We start from the raw sequence: 14,728 nt of genomic DNA on the forward strand, positions 1-14,728 counted from the left end.
AAAGTAAAATTAGAGGATTTTGAAGCTAGAAATCGCATGTTTTAATTGCAGGTGCTTGTTTAAAATACAAGCAATAGACCAGGAAATCCTTACATAAGGGTATTATGAAAAGTTTTCTGGCATTGGTAAGATAAACTTAAGTTACATGACATTGATATTGATGTTTTCTTGGGTGTTCTATAACAGCGTTTTCAGAGAGATGTTTCATTTACCTATTGAATTACTCTATTTGATCCAAATTTTAAATAGTCAGCTTAAGCATTTATCTTCTCCTGCCTCTTATTTTATACCAAAAAAAGTGCTGCCTGGATTCCACAGTTCAGATTTATTCATGCCCAGTGAATGCAGGGCGCTGTCAGACACTAAAGGAATTGGGAATATGGTGGCTTTGATCTGGAGCATCCCCAGTTTTGGAGCATCCCCAATTTTCAGGTCCTGTGTCAGGATACATGTCATCAACAGAAAAAAGTATCAAAACAACTCTAAATTCCAGTAATCTCTTCATCTCTCCCCAAGGAGATCTGTGGCCCAGAACAGCCAAACCATTCCCTCTAGCATTCTCAGCACCTTCTCTATAGTCCAGAACAGTTGAAGTCCACATGTTCAACATTGTTACTCCCTGAATTTGCTTGCAACCTGCACTGGCACAAAGGATTTCACTGAAAGGAAAGCTTCCTGCTGTGCCTGTAAAACTCCTATTTCCCAAAAAGCACTGTCCCAGCATGCAGTGTACTGAGGGTACAGAGTGCCTAAGGGTACCTCCTGACATGATATCTGCTTTCTAGAAAGCGTCCACATTAATAAAAGTACCAGCTATAAGCTCAAGGCATACTGTTCAGTAAGTACAGGACCATTAAAGTAACATCCACTCATCCACAGAAGCTTATTGTGAGTAAAGTGTAGCTGAAGTGTTCCAAAATGCATTGTAGCACATTTTTAAGATCAAGATTTTCTTAGCAGGTTAAAATTTATAACGCATTTGCAATCAGTTTTTATCCTGGCCTCTTCAGAGTGTATAACACATTCCCATTATACAGAAAATAAAAATGCAGGACTGTACTTAGCCATATTCTATTACAAAAGCTGCTGCATGCCAAGGCAAGGCCTCAAGAACACTTGACTGGCCTGTCCCATCTGTTAGCACTCAGTGGCTATTGTTTAACATCTGGTTATATTTTTCAAGAGTTTTCATTCAATCCTACTATGAGCCAGCAGTTTGACTGGTGCTCACAATGGGTGTGGGCTCTCCCAAGCTGGTAACAGCAGTGAGTGAACCCCAGAAGTGACATGCAGAGATGCTTCAGGCAGCTCTGTGGGAGCCATCACTGCAACCAGGAGCAGGGTTAGCCATGCCAGCATGTGCCCCAGATTATGGGGATTTATATGGGCAGATTTATATGGCACTCACCAACTGAGGTGTCTGTCCTCTGTCTGGGCTTCTGCTCCTGGCTATGCCATGGTTCTTCAGCCCTTCTAAGCTGAAAACATCCTCAAGAATGGGTGAGGGAAGGACAACTGCACAATAGGAGCTCATACCACTTCAACCCAAGTGCCTGCACCCAGCACAGCAACAAATCAGTCAGTACAGCTTAAGAAATGGAGTAGAAGATGAATGATGTACAAAATCTCTGGACATAAATATTAACTGACTTGTCCTGAAATTGCTGGACAAGATAGTGAAAAAAAATCACTACTTCTTGTTTCTGGCATAGTGGGACTGAAATTAAGCATTTGCCTTCCTTGCAAGTAAAGAAAAACATATTACAATGCACTGCTACCCAGTGGCAATATCCTACACACTGTTTGCTCACGTAATGATTGTTCTTTCCCCCTCAGTTCTGACTCAGACCTAAAGTGTGACTTACATGCATGTCAGTTCCTACAAGTGACCACTGTGTGATTAAACACAAGAATGCAGAATCTGCAAATGTAGACAGCTCTGATACCCAGAGAACTGCACCTTGGGCATACTAAATCATGCCATGAGAAACATGAAGACAGCTGTTTGATGACCCCCCAAGCCTTTTTGTCTCCAGACTGAACAAACCCAGCTCCCACAGCCTCTCGTAATATATCATGTTGCCTAGCTTCCCAACTGGCTTAGTGGCCCTGGGCCAGATAAGTCACAGTTTATCAACTGTATCTTGTCCAAAACTGGACACATTGGTTCCAACACAGCCTCATGAGTGCCAGAGAAAAAGAATTAATATTTTCTTTGATCCTGCTGGCTACAGTTCTGTTAACACAGTCCAGAATGTGGCTGGCTACCTTTGTCACAAGAGCACCCTGCTGACTCTTTTTGGACCCAGCCTCCACAGCTGCCAGGTCTTTTTCTGCAAACCTGAGAACAGAATAAACTAACAGAGCCTTCAAAAGTAATCCCGAGGAGAATTATTTAATGTTTCCTTCTTATCTCTAGAATCTACCCTTTGATGAATTGTTACCCTCAGGTAACATTCCCATTTCACATTAGCTCCTTGAGCATGTGCTCACCATGTGAGCAAAGAGCCCCTGCAGCACAGTGCCAGCACAGCACAGATAACACTTTTTGCACTGATAACACAGTCACACTGATCTGTCCTGCACGAAACCGCATGGACCATAGAAGCACAGCACCACAGGCTGACCACACTACTTCCACAGCCCTGAATAAATCAGCAGGGATCTGGGAGCTGTGATGAGATGGACTGTGAGGTCTGCCTGCTCCCATTGCTAGACAGCAGATGGGACTGTCTTCTTTAAGGTCATCATGTCCAGCCATTAACCCAGCACTGCCAAGCCACCATGTCCCCAAGTGCCACATCAACCTGTCTATTAAACACCTCCAAGGACAGTGACTCAACCACTTCCCTGGTAAGTCTGTTCCAATGCTTGACCACCCTTTTGGTGTATAAATCTTTCCTAATATCCAATCTAACACTCCTCTGCTACAACCTGATGCCAGTTCCTCTCATCCTTGTGTGGGAGAAGAGGGTGTCAAATACTTTTAAAATCTCATTTGAAGCACACCTTGAAAACATGTAAATATAGGATAGAAATCATATGATAACAGCCAAGAGGGAAGAACAAAAAAAATGAAGTTCCCAAAAATGTACCAGCTAAGGATCTGACCATTGTACTACAATGTCATAATTAAAAGCTGGAGAGGAAGCAGCAGCAGGGGAATTACTTTAATGAAGCTTAGATGGTACAATTGAGTAAACTCTGACAAACAAATGGCTTAAAGGGAAGCTTTTTTATTATTATTATAGTCTCTGTGGACAAGCTGATTAATCTATGTTTTGTATTATAAATTAGAAGCAAACAAGACTCTGAACATTGCAGGCTCAGAGAAAAATAGGGATGTCCTTTTGTAGGTGTGAAATATGTAGGAAGCACAGGAGAAATCTTCCTGGATCCACTAGCAGGACAGAATGGTTCTTCAACATCACTGCTAAGCCCCTGCTAAAGGAAAAGAGCATGATGAGTGTCTTAAGGCAAAAATTGGGTAAGAAATAAATGTGAATGTCATAAGCACACAAGGAACATCAGATAGAATGGAAATAAAGGATGACATCCCTGACACATGAGAAGCATGACATATACAAACATGCTATAAAGCTGGCTTTGAAACAGCACTCACATCATCTCTTCATTTCTACTTGTCAGCTGTATGAACCATGGGTATGTCTCAATACCCTCTGCCAGGAGACTTAAAATTATCTGTATTCTGCTTTTAAGCCATGAGACTTGTTTTCTGGGACCTTCATTTTTTCTCCACTAAGTGTCTCATAACACATTTATTTTCTGATGAGTTAGCTCAATGGTACCTTCTAAACATTATTAATTAAATTATTAATGTAATCACTAGAGCTGATCAAAACCCACTTATTTCTATGTCAAATTACTAGTTTATCTTCTGCCTAAGTTTCCCAGAATATTATCATTTTAACAAAAAAACAGCAACAACACCATCAAGCCAAGAAAGATGATATATGCAAGGGGAGCAGAGAGTGAGTGAGGGAGTGTTGCAAGGAGAGCAGAGGGAGCGTTGCCTTTGCTAAGAAACAAATACCTAATAGAAAAATAGCTATCTGAAATCATTGTTTAATTATGACTTTCTGTCAAATTTTTCACATAATTATAAACTACTAGTGCTAGAAAAGTGCTGTTACTAAAACAGGCCAATCAAAAGGCTTCTTTTTAAAAACCTCTCCAGCAAGGAGCTCAGATGTCGAAGGACTGCCTCACCTTGGGGTGGGAAGCTAGAAAATCAAGGAATTTGTTCAAGGGAGCCCATAAGGTAGCAGAAAACTAATAACTGAGATTACAGATAAATACACTCCAGGAATAAGAAGTGGAATTAGAGAGGTAAAGGGAAGGGCAAAATGGATAAGAAAGTGTGAACATGCCACACTGGTGGGAAATTTTGCAATATTAATGAGTTTCCAATTCTGCTTATACCTCAGTTATTCTGATGTTTTCTTTACCTGTTTCAGTGAACAACATTTTCCAAATTATGAGATAAGTATATTTAGCTGTTGGATTTGTGCTTTACCTACATGATTGTTTTCCCTGAACTCTGCACTGAAACTCAAGGTGCCACTGCATCTGACAAGCCTCCACCTCTTCTCTTCTGAGGGTTTCCAGGCAAGAATGGCAGTCCCTGGGATTACTGGGACACCAGTACACTATGGCAAAGAACAGGATATAATACTCCAGCACAACTACTGAGAAGAGAATCTTGTCCTAGAGGTGGCTTTTGGGACCCTACACAGTGCTGTCTGCCAACTCAAGGAACCAAAAGCAGAGAAACAGCCCAGGAAGATGCCCTCAGAACAGCAGTAAAGCAGTAGAACTACTGCTACTGATGCTGACATTTTAACCAAGATATTCTCAATCCCAGCCCTCCAGTCAGTCCTAGAAGTGACCAGAGATACTCTCAGCACCCCATCTCTGTGACCTGGAAGAAGAGAAGCTATCTGAAATTATTAACACTAAGCATGAAAGATTCCTTTTCTTAGGTTGTGAGACCACACCACTTCTCTAAAGTGCTGATACCTCAGGATGATGCATTCAACTAAGACAGAGAAAAGCTGTAGAACCATTATTTTGGGAAAACTAGAAACATGAATTACCAAGCAGTATGTGATCTCTTTGTTGTAGCGTTAGGATGGAATATGATAGTCTTTCAAGAATTGTCAGTCCCAAGGAGTTGTCTGTCTTGGTCAATATGAGCACTGCACTTCCCTTTATTTTGTTGTGGCCCTGCCTAAGACTCAAGATACTGTTCAAAACCAACAAATACAAATGTTATATTCATAATGTATCAGCCTGAGTACCCTAATATGACAGATCAGGGATAACATCTACAAAATAGGAATAGTCTAAGACTGAAGCTTCAAACACTACTTAACTCAAAATCTAGCCAACCTTAAGAGTTACTCTAGACATAAGGAGAATGAGTGCACAGGAGAAACAAAGCTGCACAGAAACCACTTCAGGTAGATTAGAGAGATCTTTATAGAATCAGAGCATTTTAAATAACGCTTAATTTGATAATTTAAATTCTTTAATTTTAATTCTTTAATTTTAATTAAATTAATTTAATTTAATTTTAATTCTTTGATTTTAATTCTTTAATTCAAGGTAGCCCAGATAAGATGGTCTCATAAATTCTATTTTGTAGATTTAAAAGCATTAACAAAAGATTTCCTCCTTACAACAGAGTACTGTGTGTTAATTGAAAATCAAAAGTAATGTGAAGGACAGAATAGGTTCCTTAGTTTGCTCCTTTTTTTCTGTCTCATTCACAAGCAAATCCATATATTTGACCAATATGCTTCTGAAGAATGTGTATGTGTGATGGTGTTCTCTGTGATAACATGGGACACTAAATTCTTTGATATTTGCATTTTACTGGCCCAGAAAGTAGATAGCAACAGTAGAGGGCACAACAAAGCAGGATTAAATTGTGGTACTTTAAGTAATTTCTCAGCAAACTAAAATGGCATATTGAGCAAAGTGAAATCTGTGGGTTTGCATCACACAGAGTTGAGTAGAAATACATATTTTTACCATTTTGATGCAGAGTGGGTGCACAACCAATGAAATATTCACTACTGCTGTCTAAAGGCTTACCCTACAATGACTGAAATGGAAACAGAAGAATCACAGGAGATCCTACCACTAGGTTGTTTTGCACTCTAGTTTGCTTTCAATGTCTTTCATAGTATCACCCTGAAAATCTTAGAATTCAAGGAGAAAATGTGACTGCCATTAACTTTTCAAGTTGCACAAAGTAAACAGCGGCATTTAAAAGTAAACTCTACACACATTGGAAGGCCAATTGTTTAGGTTTTCTACCCCAGAATAGCCATCTCTTATGTAAAAATTCACCTGTTCTTATTTAAAAACTCATCTGTTATAAAGGCCATTTTTAGTTCTGGTTTTCTGTAACACAAAGTTTAGCTACAGCAAATAATTCATATTGGATTAAATATCAAAGCACTTTCGAAGTTTGAAAGATTTATATTCTTGGCATTCTAGATCAGCATTATAAAATAGTCCTTGTTTCATAACAAGGGTCTAATCTTAGCACCCTGTTAATCCTAAATCTCACTTTGTCCAAACAACAGAGCTGTTGTTTCTACAACTGCAACCCTGCTCCTTGATTTGAATACACAGTAATGTTAGAATTTGTATTAGCCTTTTGCAAAAAATTGCATGATCTTTTATTAAAATATACCATTTTGATGAGTGACTTTAAAGTTGAAGCAGATGACGGAAGACAAACACATATTCCAGCAAGGGATAGATGGTGCTACCAGAGTAACATTTTCCAGTTACAGCCATTTTCACCATCCAGAACAAAATGAACCTTGAATCCAGATAAATTTTAAAATTTAAAGTAAGATTTGGTCACTGAGCACAAAGAATTCCAGACAATTGAAACAGCTACTGGGAATCTCTTAATCTGGAAATTAATTAGAGAAGAATGACATTTCTTTCTTACAATTACAAAAGTTAATGTAGTTAATTCTAGGAACTGGCAAAAAATATTCAACACTCACAACCAGTTCATTAAATCTTTGGTGATATAAATATATTTAGCACTTACATGGTCATTGCCAAGGTTTATCCTATTTTAGTGAGGGCAAGAATGCAGAGTGATGTTTACATTTTAAATTATTCATTACATTCAGCTGATATCCTCAGATTCAGACCTGATCATCATACAAACATACACTGGTATGTTTCAAACTTATTCTTATTTTGATATTGTTAGCAAGTTAAAACCAGAGCAAATTCACTGAAGTGCACATTTACACTATGTGTGAATGTGTTTTAGCAGAGTACTTCATTTTGACTGACCAGCTATGTGTCACATAAAGCAAAAAGGGTCAAAATCAAAGAAGAAATCAAAGAAGGGTCAAAATCAAAGAAGAAATAATTTTAGTCATCAGTTAAGTAAAAATAGAGCAATGTCATATTCTTCTAAATTTTCAGAGCCTATTAACTCAAATAAAGATCTTTTTATAAACCCAGTTCAATTCCATGTCCCTTTCCCACACTCTCTACAAATGCCTGTTTTATTGCACCTATAATGGATCTTTTGAATAATAATTTTTAAAACCCACAACATGCTTCTGTCAATGTACACTTCATTTCACTTGCATTTAGTTGCACCTTGTGTAGACATTCAGAAATGTAAATAATTTGAGTTGACACAGTGATCTGTTTTGCTTTCAGCAGCTGCTAAACTTTATTTCTCAAGTAACATTTACCATACAAACTATACTTCTTGCCCATTGTTAAAATTGTACATCATCATCTTGACTTCCAGAAAATAACAGGAACTCCACTATTGCATAACTCAAAAAATATACACAGACATTTACAAGCAAAAATAAAAATTATATTTTGTAAAATAATAAACATCAGCCCTCAAAATTAAAGCACTGTTTTGCCTATAGAGATTCCTAACACCTTTCCAGGGTCCACCCATGCAGATGAATACCCAAATGACTGCAAAGACTGTTCACACTACTACACTGTTAACCTGGAACATGATTATCATAGCTAAATAGCTGCCTAATACATGAAAAAAAGCTTTCCCCCCAAAGTTGCTCCACTCCTCCCATGAAGCTACCAGTCATCTTCTTTACTCATTTGATCATCCTCCACAGCTTTGCAAGCCACATTCCTAAGAGATGCCATGTTCTGGAGTTCCTTTGTGGTTCTTCGATTTCTTTTCTGAAATCATTCCTCCCCATTTGCTGGTTAAGGTAGGCATGTCTTTGTGCTGCAAGGTAGAGAAATATGTAAAAGTAGAGCTCACAGGTTTTAAGGAAGTGGAAAGAAGCCAGAGTTAAGCTATGAAAGTTCAGTACCCTCTGAAGTGCATGGCTTGCTTTTCCTCAAACTCCAAATGCAAACCCAGATCTGTTGCAAAAATAATTCTTGTAGATTTATATTGCTGTCTGACCTGAATACACCCAGGGCTACACAGCAAGTCTTGGGGATTCTCCATTTACTCTCAGGTTGCATACAGACCTGGCTTCAAAAATGTAGGTGGGGGCAGACTTCAGAGACAGATCCTTTGAGAGAGGAACAATGTTACAGTCTGAGGGCTGTTATCTAGAAACCCCTCTATAAAACAGTCAGCCTGTTCCATTCATCCTGGTGTTCACAGTAAAAGTCCAAAGCAAACTTCTGAAGGGCAATGTATCCTTCCCTCCTCTTGCCATCCCTCATCAGATCTGATCGTACAGCTTTTGCCGTCTTCCTGTACAACAGGGACCAAGGTTTTAGGTCTTTTCAGCCCTGCAAAGATATCTATAACCAGCCACACACTGGCGACGAGGACAGGCACATCCTGAAGGAGGGAGTAACGCTTAGAGCTGCAGCTCCACCTTTAGATGGAAATCGGCATTGGAAAAGCATCAGCGAGAAAAGCACAGCTGGACAGCTTGAATTCACTCTCACCGAAGGAAGGAGGATATCTGCGGCAATGGGATGCACGGAGCTGGACCGTCCCTCAAGCAGCTCCCAGAGCCAGCTGCTGGCATGGCTGTCCCCAGGACCAGGCCTGCCCCTCGAGCACTCCAGCAGCTTTCCAGTAACATCATTTTCCAGTCTCAGAAGAATTCTCACAAGGTGTAATGTTGAGACACCTCTCTTGCTCTCCTAGACCCTCTACTCTTTTCCTGCTCCACGTTTAGGTGCCTTGCTGTTTACATCACCCAGAAAACCGGCCAGCCTTGCCTCAGATGTCCCTGCTGCCTCAGAGAGTGATGTCTATCCATGCTGCCACCACTCCCTGCAGAAGTTGTCCAGAGGCTCCAGCGGGGACCTGCTGCCCTGCAGGACACATGGCCACGCACCTTCCCAGCACCTTCCCCCCTGAAGGACTTGAGATGCTCATAGCACACCTAACACAGGCTCCAGAGGAATGGAGCCTGGAGGACGATGCTCAAGTGGAAATGCTGAATCTGAAGGAAGGATATTCCCAGTGGGATGTACTCAGTTATGAGGGAAAGAAGAGAGCGGGAGGGGACTAGGGGCAGGAGTGGGGGGACTCAGCGAGGGGTGGCGATGCCCAGCAGGTGGGCAGGGACGCGGGCAGCCAGCAGGCAGGCCAGCACGATGCCGACGAGCTGCAGCAGTGCCAGCCCCAGGGCAGCGGTGGCGACACAGTACAGGTTGCTGCCGACGAAGGCGGACACCCTGCCGAAGCAGCCGTCGCGGTGCAGCCAGCGCGCGTCGGGCGGGCGGCGCTGGCAGCCGCGGCGGGCCCGGCAGCAGCTGAGGGGCACCGAGCCGTTCTGCCCCAGCGCCCAGGGCGAGCGCAGCCAGTCGCGGTAGCTCTCCACGCCGCAGCAGGACAAGGCTCGCTGCAGCGCGTCCAGGGCCTCCGCCACGCCGTCGTCCTCCCCGTAGGCCAGCAGCGCCCGGCGCAGCCCCTCCTGGAAGCCCTGCGCCAGGGTCTGGCGGTACAGCAGCGCCGAGAGCCCGGCCGCCAGCCCGGCCGCCAGCACGGCCGCCAGGAAGGCGCTGTAGGCGCGCAGGAGTCCCCGGTGCTCCGTAGCGGCGCCGAAGCATCCCAGGAAGCCCCAGATGATGACAGCTACGCCGGTGGCCAAGAGGATGGTGGGGGCGCTGGGGTAGCCGCTGGCCGACAGCGCCAAGTAACTGCCCAGAGACACCTTGGCCCAGAGGCCGATGATGAGCATGGTCAGCCCCGCTGCCCAGAAGACGAAGCTGAAGGCCATGAGGGACAGCTTGAGCAGGGTCATGGTGCCCTCGGGCCCCGGTGTCGTGGGGAGGGCGGTGGCGGTCACGGGGAGGGCCTCCCGCGGCCGTTTTTGCCGCCGGGCGCTGCGCAGCACGGGCGCCTCGGCGCTGTCCGAGGTGCGGCCCCGCCGGCTCTCCGAGCAGCCGTCGGTCGGTGCGGCCCGGGGCCAGTGCCACTGCAGCCGGTGCCAGTCCCGCCGCTCCTCCACCCCCGGCCCCTTCTGAGGGCGCGGCCCGGTGGCACTGCCACAGCTCCTCCGCCCCGGCCCCTTTTGAGGGCGCGGCCCGGTGGCACTGCCACAGCTCCTCCGCCCCGGCCCCTTTTGAGGGCGCGGCCCGGGGCGGGCCGGGGCTCTCGGCCGCGCTGCGGGGCTCTGCCGGGGGTTCGAGCCGGTCAGATCGAGCAGCTGCTCGGCCGCCGGCCCCGGGCTCCGCTCTCCCCTCCCCGGGCGAAGTAAACGGGTGTTACTGGCAGCTGCCCCTGCCCGCAGCACTGCAGACCTGTGGTGCTGTTCACAGGGGTCCCATGATGAGGGAAGAGACGAGAATGTTGACTCCATGTTTCAGAAGGCTTGATTTATTATTTTATGATATATATTATATTAAAACTATACTAAAAGAATAGAAGAAAGGATTTTATCGGAAGACTAACTTAGAATAGAAAAGGAATGATAACAAAAGCTTGTGACTGACCGAGACAGTCTGGACAGCTGGATTGTGATTGGCCATTAATTAGAAACAACCACATGAGACCAATCACAGATGCACCTGTTGCATTCCACAGCAGCAGATAACCATTGTTTACATTTTGTTTCTGAGGCCTCTCGGCTTCTCAGGAGAAAAAATCCTAAGGAAAGGATTTTTCATAAAACATGTCTGTGACACGGACCCTCAGCCAAAAACATTCTGAAACTGGAAAGCTCAGTGTTAAACTTTAATGGCATATACTGCAGCCCAGGTTTACCCTAGGCAAGGGACTAAACTTCTATAAGCACTAGGAGTAATACTGAATACATAGATAACCCACAGGAAGCATAACGTGAGGTTTTGGTTTTATTTCTTTTACTGCATCAAGCTGTACTATTAGGACCTTTTGTACAAATAAGCATAAATCTGTACCTGAATATTAACTAACTACACATTCAGTCAGTGACTCAGTTTAGCTTTTCCCAGTTAGAAACTATTTTCAGTGTGGCCTGGCCCTGTTAAATATTCATTTGATTTAGCCCATGATAACACTGAGCCGCTGAGAAGACGTTAAACCACAGCAAGGCACTGTTACGTAACTAGTGGCCCAGCAAGCTACAAGGAGAGATTCCATCACCAATGTAGTCTCATTGCAAAAGAGCAAAAGGTAAGCTACTCCTACAAGCCAGGTTAAAAAAAAATCAGTAGGAAACTGTAAAAGAGACAGTGTCTCAGTCAGAGGTAGAATTAGCATCTCCAGGGGTTAATTTGCATGTGCAACAGTCACACCAAAAAAGCAGGTTGTTGTGGTTGACATCTTTATCAAACCCTTTTGGGACTGAATTCTGAGGTTTACTTGTGTTTCAGTGGTCACATTTTCTTGATTTCTTTCTGTAACAGATTTAGGGAGGGAAAGGAGGTGCTTTATGTGTGACATCTTAATGCACAGGTTTAATGCACAACCAGCAAATTATAGGTGTCAAACCATTAATTTAGCATAATCATAACTGAAAAATCACTTGTTCTTTATTAGAGGCCTTAAATTCTGTCCATTCTCATAATCCATGCTCCTGGAACTGTTTGGGTAAGTAGAGGAGGTTGGATTCTACTCCCTGAGTGTGTAAGAAATGGTGAAACAGGTTCAGTGTCTGAAAAATAAACCTACTAGAACACCTTGATTTTTCAGACATTGGCCAAATCAAAAATTATATTGACATCTTAGGAAGAAAACAGTTAAAGAATCTCATGAAATCATACAAGTGAATAAATTTTTATTGCATTACATGTGATATGTGGACTGACAATCTGATGAAAGAGATGTCCCATTCCATGTTGTTTTGGAAAGCGAAGTGTTGTGGAAATACCATAAGAAGGGAGGATTCAGATGTGCCAACCTCACTAAGAGCAGCACTACTGATTTTCAAAGAGTGGTTACAAACTTGGGTAGGAAATGCACTGAGATTCACCCTGGAAAATGCAAACTAATATATCCTAGAGAAAACTGGTGCTTAGTGATGCAAGAAGCTGCCTGCCAAACTGTGCATCTGAAGGACACGTGGGTGACAGGAGATACCTAATTAGGCAGCACTCTGCAATACTATTTGGCAAGGAAAAGCTGTCTGCTTGAAGCATGAATTTTCCTGTTTCCTTACTCTTTTGGTTTGGTAATATCTTAAGTGTTACCTCCTCTTCCTGGCAGATGCATGGTGATTTTGATTTAAAGTGATCCTCTTGATTTCCTGTGATTTTTTTTTTTTTTTTTTTGCAGGAGTTTACACATGAAATTCTGAAGTGACTATTTCCCATCACTCTGTTACAGAGGGGAATAACAATGCAGGGATTCTTCATGGCTTTTCAAGGAAACTGAGCCTTTTTCTGGTTCTTAGTTCATGACTATTTAAGGCACTTCTGGCTAGAAGAATGAGTGGCAGTACTGGCACAGAGAGCCAGATCAGGTAGTTAGGAGCTCCACTACAAAAATATGGGTAGCAAGAGTAGCTTTAAAAAGTATTGGTTTGATGTTCTCAAGTGTATTTTCCTTAGACACCTGAATGAGATTTTCATGTCATGATTTACAGAGAGATAGTAGAGCTGATAAAGTACCTGCATATCTACTTTGGGGAAAGCTAGAAGTCCTATGATGCCAGCATAAGTTCTGCTGGTGTTACATTAGTGTACCTTTGATGTTGTCACTATTTATTATTGGTAGTTTATTGTCTGGCAATATGCTTAAGAGCTCCTCCCATGGACAAGATGCCTACTGGATGGGATCCCTGTAAGTACAAAACAAAAAGGTCTCCTATAGTAAAGTCTGATTTAGCAATGCTTTGTCATGTTGAGTGATTTCTTACACCGTAAATTCAAGTCCATTTGAGTTCAATAGAAGTGTTAATAGAAAAAACAGTGTTTCAGTGTAAGATACCTAATTCCTATTGAAATTATTTTTATCTAAAACTGAAAGTTATCTTTAAGTTTAATCAGATGAAACAGAAGTCATAGTTTTACAGACTCCCAGGGCTGTGCAGCATGGATGTGGTGCAAGTCCAGGTTGAACGAGAAAAGATAAACTTGGGGAAAGAGAATTTCCCCTTAATCTTTCCATTCTTTCTGGGAAGGAAATGTGTCACCATTTCATAACAGAACTCAATTCCAATTCCAGCTCTCTTCAGGGAAAATTAATAGATTATGAAACACCACGTATTACTTGCCCCATCACAAACCCTTTGTCCAAGAGGAAATATTGGATAAACTGCTTCTGCTCATCAGCAGACTCAGAGATGCAGCCTGGGCAGAGCAGAGAGGCATCTGGGTGGGGCTCCTACCAGCTTGCACAGCTGAGCAGATGTCTTCACCTGCAGCAACTCTGATCCTAAGGAAGAACTCAACCTACCGATCCTTGGAATGTACTATTGTTCTTCACCATCTGTACTAGCATAAGTGCTATTTTTTTTCACAGCAAGTTTATTTTAGGAACTCAGGTGTGTAATCTCTGCTATATATCAGTTTGCTATTAATAGCAATGATCGGAGATTCTTTGAATTAATGATTTACTTCTAATGTGGTTTTTAACCTTAAAATAGAGCACAAAATTTAATTTTAGCTGTACCTTCACTGTAACTAGAGGAAAATACGATCTATGCCTTGAGCAAGTCTCTCAAGGCAAAATTCATTGCACTTTCCACTGACCCCACAGAAAGTTATTATATGCTGGACATCAGATACATTTCAACACTAGTATATCCAAATAGCATGCAGGCTAGGTTGGTGGTAATGTGTCAAAATACCATGTCAAAGGAATAAAAAAAAAGTAAATCTTTAAACTTTTCAGGGAGCAATGGGAGAACAAGATAAGATTAAACATTGGCAAATTTTACACTTAATTTTAAAATATTTGAACATATTTCTACTAGTTCTCTGTTCCCACTTGTTGTATTAGGAGCTGAGGGTATAAAGCATTTCACATGTGGGATCTGTGTCATGTGCATAGTGACAGCAGTTCAGTGTACTTGGCAAGTCATCATTCATATAACCCTTATCAATACAGATTTCCATACTTGAGATTTACAAGATCTGCAGCAAGAAAGATTTCTTCCACTTTTCACTTGGTTGGTGTAATTTTGTTTCACCTTTGCTGGGTTTGAAAGCTAATGACCTTATTTCTTTATAGCCCCTTTTCCTGTCTTATCTTAAACAAATGCCATGATACTAAATGTGGAGTAGCCAATCCAAAACAGAGTAAACTGGGGTGTCACATTGCATAGAACAA

The 14,728-nt window shown here is 42.4% G+C and overlaps 1 protein-coding gene across 1 annotated transcript; it reads right to left on the reverse strand.

The window, feature by feature from the left end:
- Nucleotides 1-9,560: 9,560 nt before the first annotated feature.
- On the reverse strand, nt 9,561-10,277 carry LOC128939426 (tetraspanin-7-like). The gene has a single exon (XM_054280373.1). The coding sequence runs from the start codon at nt 10,275-10,277 to the stop codon at nt 9,561-9,563; it is 717 nt and encodes a 238-aa protein (XP_054136348.1).
- Nucleotides 10,278-14,728: the final 4,451 nt, after the last annotated feature.

The sequence above is a fragment of the Melozone crissalis genome, unplaced genomic scaffold, assembly GCF_028551555.1.
Source record: "Melozone crissalis strain CALT ecotype California unplaced genomic scaffold, PUWL_Pcris_2 ptg000004l_1, whole genome shotgun sequence".
In the NCBI taxonomy this organism is placed as follows: Eukaryota; Metazoa; Chordata; class Aves; order Passeriformes; family Passerellidae; genus Melozone; species Melozone crissalis.

Coding starts and splice junctions, on each gene's coding strand:
- LOC128939426 (XM_054280373.1), bottom strand. CDS start 10,277: ATGACCCTGCTCAAGCTGTCCCTCATGGCCTTCAGCTTCGTCTTCTGG.